Consider the following 14,568-nt stretch of genomic DNA (forward strand, 5'->3'; position numbering starts at 1 on the left):
ATATCTCTTTAGCGTAGAAAGATATCTCTTTTTGAAAATCTGAAGAGATATCTCTCTAATTAAGAGAGATATCTCTTTTAAACTTGTTAAAGAGATATCTCTCTAACTTTAAGAGATATCTCTCTCGTTTAAAGAGATATCTCTCTAGCTTATAAAGATATCTCTCTTACTAAAAGAGATATCTCTCTTTCAAAAAGAGATATCTCTTTTGTTGAAAGAGATATCTCTCTAAAGTATTAAGATATCTCTATTAGTCAAAGAGATATCTCTATAAGCTAAAGAGATATCTCCATAAGCTAAAGAGATATCTCTCTATGCTAGAGAGATATCTCTCATTTTGAAAGAAAAATTTATTTTACGAATAAATAGTAAAAGGGCTTGCCATACAGAAGTCATCTGATTCAGATGATGAAGTGGTAACGAACTGTGTCTCGTACACAGAACCGGCTATGGCCTCTGTTGCCAAGGCTGCAGCTGTCAACACTCAAAGGGAGGAAACTGTAGGAAAACCCAGGAAAAAGGACAAAAAACCTAGTAAGTCATCATTTGAGTGTGAGAATTTTATTTTCTGTTGAAAACATCTTAACCCTTTGTGTGCTGACTTGTTTTACGCGCACTGTAACATCAGTACTGAGTTGTTTTGTAATATCAACAAAATTATCACAATGGTGTACTAAAATGCAAATATCTAAAATAGTTGACAACCAATTTGCTTAAAATTTGGCAAATATATAGCAAATGTTGTGTTTTATTAATTGATAATTTTTTTTTTAAATCTAATATTTTATGTTGCCATGGAAACCAAATTTTCAAAAAATATATTTTAAAATGATTTTTTTTAGCTTTTTAACTATATTTTTCAAAGAAAATATTGCACTTTGATGAAAAAAAATATCCAATTGCTTTAAAATTCAATTTTAGATTTAATATTATGTTAAAAAAAATATTCAATTTAAACAATAACTCAATTATAAAAGTCAATGTTTTATTGTTTTATATACCGTTATGTTGTGAAAAGTCATTGTATACTTATCTGAGTAAGGGATATATTCATGTAGGTTTAAGTGAATTCTGATTTAAGTTAAGTTAAATTTTTTTCAGATTTTTACTGAAAAGAGTATAAATTGATGATTCAATTAGTCTGTAAACATAAAACCAGTGATTATTTTAAGAAAAATTGGCAATCGTATAAGAATTAAAGTATGATCCTCAAAGAATATGCAGTTTTCGAGGTCGGGAAATCTTGGAGCAAATTAGCACAACAATGAACTAATTGCTGTTACTAGTATTCATTTTCAAATAAAAGCAGTCAATATGTTAAATAAATTTAAAAAAAAATAAAATAACATATTAATTACACTAAGTTATTGAGGTCTTATTTTCTAATGACTTGTATCTAACAGCCCTAAATATACTCTAGTAATTCTCATATCACTTTAAGTTTTTTTTTATTGTGCTTTTATTGAAGAAAATGTAATTCACCATGTTATTTGTAAAGTTAACATATTTTCATCGACTTTCCTCCCACAATACTTCTCACTCTGTAAGAAATGTGGCATTTATTTTAGAAGTTTTATTCCTAACTGGCAACAATTATTGCCAGCAGGAAAACTAGAATTTTAAATTTTAGAAATTTAAGCACCGTTAACAGTCATTTAATAATGGTTTTCAAAAATTACTTCGTTGTGGTCACTGGTGAATAACAGTTTTGAATTTTTTTCAATTGATTTTAGTTAATGATGGTTGACAGATATGTACTGTAATATCAATTAATATATTATGAAATACTTATAAGTTTATGCAAGTGTAATGGTATGGGTCATGGATGTAGGCCTAGTAAGCTCAGTCAGTAGAGCATCTGACCAGTGATGCATGGGTCCCTTCTTTGATTCATGGTCCAGCCATGCATTTTCTCCTTCCTTGTTACAGATTTGATGCTATTGACCCTTCAGGATTTGCAAGTGAAAGTCCTGTCAGGGGCTAATTACCCCGGTAATATAAACTATAATTTGGTTTGGTCTGCAAGGATGAAGATGATTTTAGGAAAGGATATGTAATGGTTATGCTAAGGGTATCAACCTGGGTAGCCCATTCGCTAGAGCACCTGACTATTGAAGCAGGGTTTCTGGGTTCAATTCCTGGTCCAAGTTTACCTGTTACAAGTTTTAAATGTGCCTGAATTTTTACTTCAAAATAAAATATTATTCCTAATGATAAAATATATTTTATTTCTACCATGGTGTTTCCTTGTATTCTTAGTAACTATTCACATTTTCATATTTAAAAAGAATCATATCTTTGGAGACCAAAATGTAATCTTTGTTGATTAATAACTGTATAGGAATTTGCGTTTTTGAAAAATTTTCTGGATCATCATTAAAAAAAAATTCTCACAGTAAATCTTAGCTTTTTGCTGTATTAATTGAGGCATATATGATTATCTCTTATATCAAATGTACCTATCTTACATATCTAGAAGGGATGAAATGTAGAAGCATCTTGGGCCTTATAAACTTGTAAACTAAAGGACATATTACAAATTAATATAGGTAAAAACATGTACAGTGTGTACTTTTGAGTTTGAGAAGTACAATTCCTATCACCCAGTTTTTATTGTAATTTATTGAACAGATGTACATGCAAGTCCATACAATTCACAAATTACTCATTTTAAAGACTGCAATGATCTCCTTCATATGCCTACAGAAAAGACAATTCATCTTAATTTTAAACTGTAGAGTAACCATTTATTTAACCAGTGAATTTTATAATTTTGTGTGTGCATGTATAGGTTGGGGCAGTCTCACTGTTTTTGGTTTTAAAAAAATAGAAATAAAAAGTGGGGAAAATGTGCAATTTAATCCACATGCTTTATTCTGGCAAAAGTCTATTTTAAAGAAAAAGAAAATGTCTCCCTGATACTTAAACTTATACTTCTACTTGGTTAAGAAAAAAAAAATTCTGATACAAGTACCAATTATTTTCACGTAGTAATTAGGTTCCATGCAAACTAGAGTATGTAAATGCCTTGAAGAAATCTAACTCTATAAAAGATACCAAAGATCCCGGAACATATTTTGGTTTTGAAATTTTTTAGAGTCTATATTATAATCCTCATCAAGGAAATAAAATGGTATTTTTTATACTTACTGAAATAAAACAAATACCACAGTTTAAACAAATGACAGTCATTTCACATTTCAGGGAAAATCAGCACTTCAAAATTTTTTCATTACTTTTTACCATTTTCATGTATATGCACATGTTTGAATGCATCAATGCATCTTTTCTGATACGTTACTTAATGTTTTTTTTTTTTATTTCTTCTCAATACTATTTGGATTTTTTAAAGTAAACAGTTTTAGTGTGGAGAACTAGCTTACATTTGAATACACTAGAAAATATCAAGTTTATTTTTAATTTTTAATTGTGCTAAAAATTTTACAATATATTATTATACTGTTATAAAAAATATTTGAAAGTTTTTAATTTTTAATTGTGCTAAAAATTTTACAATATATTATTATACTATTATAAAAAATATTTGAAAGTTTTTAATTTTTAATTGTGCTAAAAATTTTACAATATATTATTATACTATTATAAAAAATATTTGAAAGTTTTCCCAAATATTAAGAACATCAAGCAGCTTCAAACCAGAAATTTAAGGTGTAATTAGGGCCACTTAATTGACTCCATAATTGTCATTTTTTTTTTATAATTCATGTGTATATTTCCAATACCTGCATGCATCATGAACTAATTTTGCTAGATCACAAAAATATGTTGATGGATATATATTTTCTATATATATCTCTTTGGCACTTAATTATTAATGCAATAACGCATCTGAAAATTTTCTACAGTGTTCAAGGTCCTCCACATTTTTTTTTTATTAGGTGAAACCTTTTTTTATTTTTCAACATTTTTTAAATGGGTCTTTAGATTAAAAAAAATGTTTATACTTATTTATTTGTTTATTTATTGTTAAAAAAACAAACACTCTTATCAATTAAGAGTATTCGTTTGTTTTTTTAACAATAAATAAACAAATAAATGATGGTTCAATTTTTTTTCCCAACCTTTATTTCAAAGCAAAGCTTGAATTACGTATGTAAACAAAATGCACAGCCACTGAATGACTGAGGAAAATGAAAACGTCTGTGGCTTGCCAGGTTCAATCTCGTGCATTATTGATAAATTATTGTTTTCATTTAGACGATGTAATGTCCATGTCTACTTACAAAACGCCAAAATATAAAACTTTGCTGACCATATAAGCTCTCGATATGCTTCAGACTGAAATTCAGTAGCATGTGCACCCTACTTTCGTTTTAACAGGAAGAACTTCGCAAGGTTAAGGTCAAGTCACGTTAACCTGAGTTTTTTCTGCTAAAATATCGACAATTTCTCAGTAATTTTATGTCTACTAGCACAAATTTATTAGAATTATTGATATTTAACTATTTTTGAGGTTTATTTCTTTATTTTCCTTTATATTAGAGCAATTTCGTAGATATTTATTACATGCGCGTTTTTTCCCTGTTTCCAAAAATAGCGGACTGACTTGCATCGTAACAAAAGCCAACACCTTCACTTCAAATCACAATTTCATAAATAATTCGCATATTTTCACATCTTAATTACCTATTTTTCAATGTATTGTAGTTTTATAATACATATTGATAGATTTTTAGTAATTCACAACTCATTTATAAATACGTTTTATACAACGTTTTATGTTACGAAGTGCTAATTCCAAACTCGGACCCAATATATTGGGTTCCCGCACGGTAGCGTTTATGACGTCAGACCCAATATATTGGGTTCCCGCACACAAAGGGTTAATAATTTTTAGAGAGGTAGGAAATGCACTCGTCGAAAATTACTGTTTTATACTTTTAAAGCAAAGCATTGAACTTTGATGAGTAGTTGGAAATCTTTTACTTTTCATAGGTTTTCTTTGTCTTGTTAGGATTTTTTATTTCAATGCTAAAATTTTAAAAGTGGAATGTAAACAGAAAGTCACGTGACGGTCAGGTAGATGGACGCTCTTTTTACCTGCTCCGGTTTTTGACAATTCTATAGTTATTTGTGGGATTTTAAAACCTTATTTTGTGTACTAAACTACATAAGAGGTATTGATAAACAAATTCAGCCAATTTCTATGCGATTTTCCGACGTGATTGTGAAAATTTGCATTTTGTATGTGTGTATACAATTGTTTACCGTGTCGCGGAGTTCACGAGTGAGAACTTCTCGGGTAAGCCTTTTGTTAACAATCATGACTTCAGACGTTCCAAACATAATGCTCAAGCCAATTTATCTGAAGAACAAGGATCTTCAATCTGATCAGAATAACAGGGTTACTGATTTTGATTTCTATGAGGCGATTCACGATAAGATCGGAGATAACATCCACTGTATTCAGCGAGATAGAGACCTTTGGCGTGTGTATCTTAAGTGTATAGAGAGTAGGACAAAATTGACAATTGAAGGATTCGAGCTTCGTAACCTTTCTATACAGGTATATGACTCAAATCCCTATACTACAGGGGCAAATAGCCCGAATGATCCAGTTCTTAAGGTCACAATCAGCGGCTTGCCATTATCTGTTGATGACAGCGCTATTATGGAAATGCTTGACAGCTTCCAAGTAGAATTGAAAAGTGACATTAAGTACGAAAAAATCAGACATCCTACGACACATCGCATGACAAGCGTGCTTAACGGCAACCGTTTTCTTTACATTAAGCCTCTGGAACCAGGAAAATCCTTGCCCAGATTTGTAAAATGTGCAGATATCAAGTGTAGATTGTATCATTATGGACAGGAAAAGGGTGAATCTCGGGTGCAATGCTACAATTGTTGGGACACAGGACACAGGGCCAAAGACTGTACAAAAGAAATCGCATGTCGTGTATGCAAACAAACTGGACATAAGCCGGGATCAAAAGATTGTGAGCACTATAGCGAACCTGCTGATGGATTAGTGGTGTTTCAAGGAAAAGAAAACCCCCTATCCAATTTCTTTCCCCGTGATGTTAAGGTCTTCGGGGAAACCCACAAATCAGCTGAGCACGCCTACCAGCTTACGAAAGCTATTCGATCTGGAGACTTCAACGCTACCGAAAACATCCGCGTTGCTCCCACAGCTCTTGAGGCTAAGAGAATAGGAGATAAAGTGAAGATCCCAGAAAAGTGGCAAGATCAAAAAGAAACGGTAATGGAGGAGATCATACATGCTAAAGCTACTCAGGTACCGGAACTTCGCGAGAAACTGGAAAATTCAGATGCTAAAACACTATTCGCCGAAGCAACTAACGATATATTCTGGGGAACCGGGCTATATCCAGATGCTACCCTCCATACGAATCCGGAAAAATGGCCGGGCAAAAACCGGCTAGGACAGATTCTGGGTAGGATAACATCAAAACTTACAAAAAGACTCAGAAGTACCTCACTTCCGAAAAATAAGAACCCAGACGAAAATCAGACAAATCTGGACGGCTTCATTCGGGAGGCCAGGAGAAACTCAAACAGGAAGAGAAATGTAAAGGACCAGGGGTAATTTAGCAAATATAGCTTTATGTAAATGAGTACAAACTTACTAACATTCTATTCTATAAACGCTCGTGGTTTAAATACTTATAGTAAAAGGATTTTGTTGTTTGAATGGATTAAAGATGCAAAATTTGATATAATTTTCTTGCAAGAAACACATTTTATTGAAGCAAATGAAGTAATTTATAATTCACGTTGGTTTGGGTATAAAATTCATAGTTTTTCTGATTCAGTATATAGTAGAGGTGTATCTATTTTGTTTAAAGAGAATCTTGATATCGAAATACTAGATAAACATTCTTCGATTGACGGTAGAAAATTATTGGTAAATGTTAAATTATCTGAACAAATTTTAAGTTTGGCCAATTTTTATGTGCCAAATAAAGAAAATGACAAAATCATATTTTTAAATAAAATGTTGAAATGGGTCAATAAATATGCTAAAAGCTTAGATAACTTAATAGTTTGTGGAGATTTTAACTGTCAGATAGATATCATCGAAAATAATAGAAATGTAAAGGCTCTTAGAAACTTTGTGAAATCATTAAATTTGATCGACTGTTGGTCCTTTAGTGATAAAAATAACGAACAGGGGTACACGTGGTGTGATGGGGAAAATAATCCAAAATCTAGAATTGACTACGTATTTACGTCAGAAAGTTTCTGCTATAGATTTAATCAAATTTTATTAAGAAAAGCTCCTAATTATGACGGGACAAGATTTAGTGACCATTTAGGTTTATACTTTGATTTTTGTACCGCAGAAAATATTAGAGGGAGTGGTTATTGGAAAATGAATACGTCACTTCTCAACAAAGAAAAATTTTGCAATGAAATGAGAAACTTTATTAAACAAGAAATATCTAGAATTCATGATCCTGATCCGGTTTCTAAATGGGAATGCTTGAAAAAATCAATTAAAAATTTCACAATAGCCTATTCTAAAGAAAATGCCGTATCCAAAAGAAAGCGAATTGATTTCATTGAGAATCAAATTAAAATATTGGAAAATAAACCCTACTCGCATATAAATATGAGATATAAAAAACAGCTTGAAAATGAAATTGATGAATTATATGCACAAAAATGTAAAGGGGCTTACATAAGATCAAGAGCTATCTGGATGGAAAAGGGCGAAAAAAGTACTGCATATTTCTTAAATTTAGAAAAAAAGCAACAGGGCGACAATACGATCAATAAAGTTACTAATGACGACGATATTGTCTTTATGGAAAATGGAGATATTATGAAAGCTTTAGTCGATTTTTATAATAAATTATATGAGAGTAGAAAAATCTGTGATCAAGATATTGAAAAATACCTTGAAAATATTGAATGTCCTAAAGTTAGTGAAAATGATAGAAATAACTGCGATAAATTACCGACCATGTCTGAGTGTAAGGACGCCATTCATCATATGAAAAATAACAAATCTCCTGGTTCTGATGGACTTCCAGCAGAATTTTATAAAATATTTTGGAATGATATTAAAGATATATATTTCTCATGTTTAATCAAAAGTATTGAGATCGGAATTCTACCATTCTCACAACGAGACGCAATACTCTCCCTTATTTACAAAAAAGGTGAAAAAGATAAATTAAAAAATTACAGACCTATAAGTCTCACAAATGTGGACTATAAAATTTTTGCACAGATTTTAGCTTTACGATTACAGCCTGTTGCTAAAAAAATAATAGGAAAAGAACAAAGTGCATATATCAAAGGAAGATACATTGGAGAAAATGCGAGACTGATACTTGATATATACGAGCACTGTATGAATCACGATCTTGATGGCATATTGTTATTCTTAGATTTCGAAAAAGCATTTGACTCTGTTGAGTATAACTTCATGTTTAAAACATTACGAAAATTCAACTTTGGAGAAGACTTCATTGATATGATCAAAACTCTTTATAATAATCCTACGTTCAAAATTAAAAATAACGGCTGGATTTCAAAATCTTGCTCAATGAAAAGGGGAATACGTCAAGGATGTCCGGTATCTGCGCTTCTCTTTATTTTCGTATTAGAAATACTTGCTATCCAAATTAGAAATAATGAAAATATACATGGCCTATCATTTAATGAGAATGCCTCAAAAAATATTAAGATAGTCCAACATGCTGATGACTGCACAAATGCCTTAAAAGACACCAATTCATTGGCAACTACTCTTAATATTATTCACCATTTTAGTAAAGTTGCTGGTCCGAAACTTAACTTATCTAAAACTGAATGTATCTTAACTGGTTCCTTAATTGATGAGTATTGCAATAATAACGACCTATACGGTGTAAAAATTGCAACTGAAAGTGTTAAATCTCTTGGAATATATTTAGGTCATAATAAAGACGTGTGTTATGAAAAAAATTGGCTAAGTAAACTTGAAAAACTTGAAAAAATCTTAAGTGTTTGGCGAAAACGCAACTTAACAATATTTGGAAAATGTACAATAATAAATACTTTAGCGGTATCAAAGCTTGTTTACAATGCGTTTATTTTACCTAATCCAGATAAAGAATTCTTTAAAAGAGCTTCAAAAATCATTTTTAACTTTCTGTGGAAAAAGAGAGAGAGGATTAAACGAAATACATTGATTGGTAAAATTGAACAAGGAGGAATAGGAATCGTTGATATTGAAAGTAAATTTTCTGCTGCGAAAGCTTCGTGGGTAAGAAGAATATTGGATAAAGATACAATCACACACTTTACTTTAAATAGTCTATTGGAAAATAGTAATTTATCTATAAATGATATCATTAAAACAACGAGTTGCAATCTGAATGATAAAAAATTCTGGGAATTGACTAATTTCCCACAGTTTTATGTGGAAGTATTTTCAATGTTTAATAAGTGCAAAAAAATCAAACAAAACAACAAAATTCTGAAGGAAGAATTTTTATCCCAATTCATCTGGCACAATAATTTATTCCGATATGATTCTAAAACATTATGTTTTGAACAATGGATCAAGAGTGGTATATTATATGTAAAAGATCTTTTTGATGAAAACGGTGAAATACATGCAATAGATTACTTTTGGGATAAATTAAAATGTAAAAACAATATTTACTGTGAATATATTATGCTAAAAAAGACATTAAGACCTTTTAAATCAAGGCTTGATTGTTCCTATGCCAATTATATTAACATTCATAATAATGACTCGTTTTTGTTTAGAAACAATTGTTTTAAATCGATCAAATCTCTAAAAAGTGATTTTTATTATTCGGTCTTAGTTCAATCCAAATTTCAGAATTCAATATATGAGAATAAGTGGAATAAGTATTTCAACATAGAAGATAAATCATTATGGAAGAATATATACATTTCAAAAATTTGTAATATGTATGACAAAAAGATTGCAGAATTCAATTACAAACTGATTAACTGTCTGTTAAATACTAATATAAGTGTAAGTAAATGGAATAAAGATGTATCACCAATGTGTGAGTTATGTAATGTATCAGAAGATAGTGAACATCTTTTATTTTCTTGTACAATTACAACATATTTGTGGAGGAAAATTAGTATATTTTTAAAATTTAATGTTTCATGGAAACGTGTTATGTTGGGATTTTTTGGTGATTTATCAGAGAAAACATGTATTTTGAATAATCTTATCTCATTTATTTGTTTTACAATCTATAAATATAAAATGAAGAGTCGATTCAATAATGAAAGAATGTCAGAAGAAAATTTGAAATCTTATGTTAAAAATTGGCTTGTTTTACAAAATTCTATTGTGAAAAAAACTGGTAAAATAAGAAACAACATGTACAATGACTTAGCAAATTGTTTATGAAAAAAAATTATGGTGTAGACAATGACATATCCAACACATGAAGAAACCAGTCTTCATGTGTGGTAGCTAGGGGTCCTCATTATGGACAGTGCTGGTGTTGAATAGGACTCCCTTTGCTACCTGGATTCAATATTTATTTATTTCTCCCTATGTATTATACATTCTATGTTTATACACTCTTAGAATAATTGCATTAAATTGAACAGATAAATTTGTGAATGTTATAAAAGAAAACAAAATGCTTATTATATACCTATGATACGTATGATCATGATATATATATTTATATATTTTTCTTTTCTTCTCTATAGAAGTAATATAACTGCTGAACAGATAAATTTGTGAATGTTATAAAAGAAAACAAAATGCTTGTTATATACCTATGACACATATGATATATTTATATATTTTTCTTTTCTTCTCTATAGAAGTAATATAACTACTCTGATATGAACATAAAAAAGATTAATTGTGATGTATGTTACAATTTATATCCACTATGTTGTATATTGCATATGCTTTTAATAAAAAAAAAAAAAAAAAAAGAATGTAAACAGAAAAAGGTTTTATGCCTCCTCTTGGATTTGAACCTTGTACCACTGGCATGTCAGTCCAGTGCTCAGCCATTTGAGTAAAAGGGTTAATCCTATAGCTCAATTTAGCTCGTAGGAAGCAGTGGATCTCACATTTCGGTATTTTGCACAAAATATGTTTAAAATTTTACATTTAAAGTGAATATACATGTAGCTGTACTCATAACTCTATTTGATTTAAAATTTCAGAGGAGACGTTTAACATTGTTATCAGCAACTGCAATGTAGTACAGATAGGGGACGGGTCTGCCCTTCATACATCCAATATCAAAGCTCAGAGGTAAATATATCTATAACATAAATAAACTAGTGCTAATTGTAACGGGGACCGTTACAGATGTTCCCCAAACGCTCCCCAACTTCCTTTTGGTGCCACATTCCCTGTAAGCTTCATTAAATAAGACTAACTCTATGCATTTGAGGCTTTAACAACATTTACCCAGAAAGTACCAAGTTCATTCAAATTTTAGAATTCCACGCGTGCGCATGTGAATGCATGTGCGTAAAGACCATATCATCTTGTCTATACAATCTATATATTTCAATATACTAAATATTAAAGTATTTAATTCAAAAGTATAAAAAAAAAATACGCTCATTAAACTGTATTTTTGATTTTACTCATTTCACGTAGAAGCACGTGCATACATGAGCATGGTGACCATACCTTCTTGTAGAGGTCCACTACATCTATCTATGTTCTAATTCCCACCCCGTTTGATTGAAAACCAAGGGAGTTATAGCTGTTTAAAGTTTCAGCCAATCAGATTGCAGTGCACGTACACGCACGTGTATGCATGTGCATGATGACTATACCATCTTGTAGAAGTCCATTATATCTATCTATGTTCCAAATCCCATCCTGTTTGGTTGAAAACCAAGGGAGTTATAGCTATTTAAAGCATAAGCCAATCAGATTGCAGCGCATGTGCATGCACGCGTTTTCATGATAATTGCTATAAATCTTATTGTAGGATATCCTAATACATGCCTATGTTTAAAATTTCAAAGGATTTCATCAAAAAACAAGAAAGATATTGAGACTTTAGTTTCAGCCAATCAGAGCGAAGCGCACGTGCATGCGCGTGAGATCTTACTTTCTTGACCATGTCATTTTGTTTATGCTTCTAATATATACTTATAATATGAGTTTCAAAGCATTTCATCAATAATTTAAATAGTTACGTCTGTATCAATTATATTGGACATTTCTCGTGTTGCACGTGCGAGCTCTTGCAAGCACATGTGCATGCACATGCTTTCATGATAAATCTTATAATACAGGCTGTAGATCTCCCTAATATATGACTATGTTCAAAATTTCAAATGATTTTATCAAAAAACAAAAAAAGATATTGAGACTTTAGTTTCAGCCAATCAGAGCGAAGCGCACGTGCATGCGCGTGCGATCTTGCTATTTTGACTATGTCATCTTGTGCTTACTACTAATTTATCCTTACATTATAAGTTTCAAAACATTTCGTCACAAAATAGAAAAGTTACGGTTATATCCATTTTATATTGGTCATTTTAAGTTTTGCACGTGCGCGCTCTTGCAAGCACGTGCGCGCAAAATGAACTTGATTCCGCAAATCTACATAACATGCCTACTTACCCTAAAAAGGTTTCACCTAAGTCGGATGTGTAGTTTACAAGATCACTCGCGGACAAAATTTTCCCAGGAAGAAAAATAAGAATAAGAATAATAACTAGATGAGATCTCGTTGCGAGCAACGAGTAGGTCTTCCGTTAAATTTCTAGATAAGATGAGATGTGATTTTGACTGAGATATTCGTTAAAAGAGAATGACATTAAGTTTTTCTTCATTAAATTTAAAGTTTCTGTTTTTTATCCAATATTCTAAACATTTTTTGTTCAATATTGCTTATAAAAATACTCCCCCTTTTCGAGACGTAAAGCATAAAAAATATAGCATTTTGGCCCCTGGTGATCCCTTATTACATAACATATGATCAAAATATTATAACATATTGTTGCATATCGTTAAAATGAATATCTTTGCTTCTCAAAATGTATACTTATTACAAAATATGGATCATTAAAGAGTTAAAGACTTCTGGCCCCTCTGAGCCCCTAATTTGATGAGACGGCCCCTTTTTCTTGATATCAAACGTTAGGTCTTGTGATTTCAAAGACTTTTTGTTATACACTTGTTTAGAGATTTCTTTTCGTTTAGGAGAAATGCTTAATATAAATATTTAGGGGCCACCCCTTCAAGTCCTTAATGGGGCCTGTTTACCAAAATTCAAAGTATGCATATTGTTTAAAACATTATTCTGACCATCCTTTCTTCAATATTACTTATCAAAATTTTCCTCCTTTTCGAGATATCAAGCGTCATAGATTTGACATTCTGGCCCCTTGTGACCCCTAATTACGTAACATATGATCAAAATTGTATAATTTATCGTTGCAAATAGTTAATATGAACATCTTGCTTCTAAAATACATCATTAAACTTTGATCATTAAAGAGTTTAAGATGAAAGACTTCTGACCCCTCACAGCCCCTAATTTGAGGAGTCGGCCCCTTTTTCTTGATGTCAAACGAAAGGTCTTGTGATTTCAAAGACTTTTTGTTCTACACCTATTCAGAGATTTCGTTTCGTTTAGGAGATATGCTTAATATAAATATTTAGGGGCCACTCCTACAAGTCCTTAATGGGGCCGTTTTACAAAAATTCAAAGTATGCATATTGTTTAGCACATTAATCTAGCCATCTTTTGTTCAATATTGCTTATTAAAATATTCACCCTTTTCGAGATATGAAGCGTCAAAAATTTGATATTCTGGCCCCTTGTGACCCCTAATTACGTATCATATGATCAAAATTTTATCATATATTGTTGCAAATCGTTAATATGAACATCTTTGCTTCTGTAATGCATCACAAAATTTTGATCATGAAAGAGTTAAAGATGAAAGACTTCTGACCCCTCTCAGCCCCTAATTTGAGGAGTCGGCCCCTTTTTCTTGATATCAAACGTTAGGTCTTGTGATTTCAAAGACTTTTTGTTCTACACCTATTCAGAGATTTCTTTTTGTTTAGGAGATATGCTTTATATAAAGCTTTATATAAATAGGGGCCACTCCTACAAGTCCTTAATGGGCCCGTTTTACAAAAATTCAAAGTATGCATATTGTTTAGCACATTAATCTAGCCATCTTTTGTTCAATATTGCTTATCAAAATATTCACCCTTTTCGAGATATGAAGCGTCAAAGATTTGACATTCTGGCCCCTTGTGACCCCTAATTACGTATTATATGATCAAAATTTTATCATATATTGTTGCAAATCGTTAATATGAACATCTTTGCTTCTGTAATGCATCACAAAATTTTGATCATGAAAGAGTTAAAGATGAAGGACTTCTGACCCCTCTCAGCCCCTAATTTGAGGAGTCGGCCCCTTTTTCTTGATATCAAACGAAAGGTCTTGTGATTTCAAAGACTTTTTGTTCTACACCTATTCAGAGATTTCTTTTCGTTTAGGAGATATGCTTTATATAAATATTTAGGGGCCACTCCTACAAGTCCTTAATGGGGCCGTTTTACAAAAATTCAAAGTATGCATATT

At 31.2% G+C, this 14,568-nt stretch overlaps 1 protein-coding gene across 1 annotated transcript in view; it reads left to right on the forward strand.

Annotated features, from left to right (window-relative positions):
• Positions 1-14,568, forward strand: part of LOC134272238 (uncharacterized) — a 31,189-nt gene that overhangs the window by 11,258 nt on the left and 5,363 nt on the right. The window contains exons 3-4 of the mRNA XM_062754491.1: positions 376-534; positions 11,158-11,248. Coding sequence (XP_062610475.1) covers positions 376-534; positions 11,158-11,248 — 250 coding nt within the window. The remainder of the gene's footprint in view (positions 1-375; positions 535-11,157; positions 11,249-14,568) is intronic.

Source organism: Saccostrea cucullata, unplaced genomic scaffold, assembly GCF_032062105.1.
Source record: "Saccostrea cucullata isolate Sc308-1 unplaced genomic scaffold, CSIRO_AGI_Scuc_v1 ctg696, whole genome shotgun sequence".
Taxonomy (NCBI): Eukaryota; Metazoa; Mollusca; class Bivalvia; order Ostreida; family Ostreidae; genus Saccostrea; species Saccostrea cuccullata.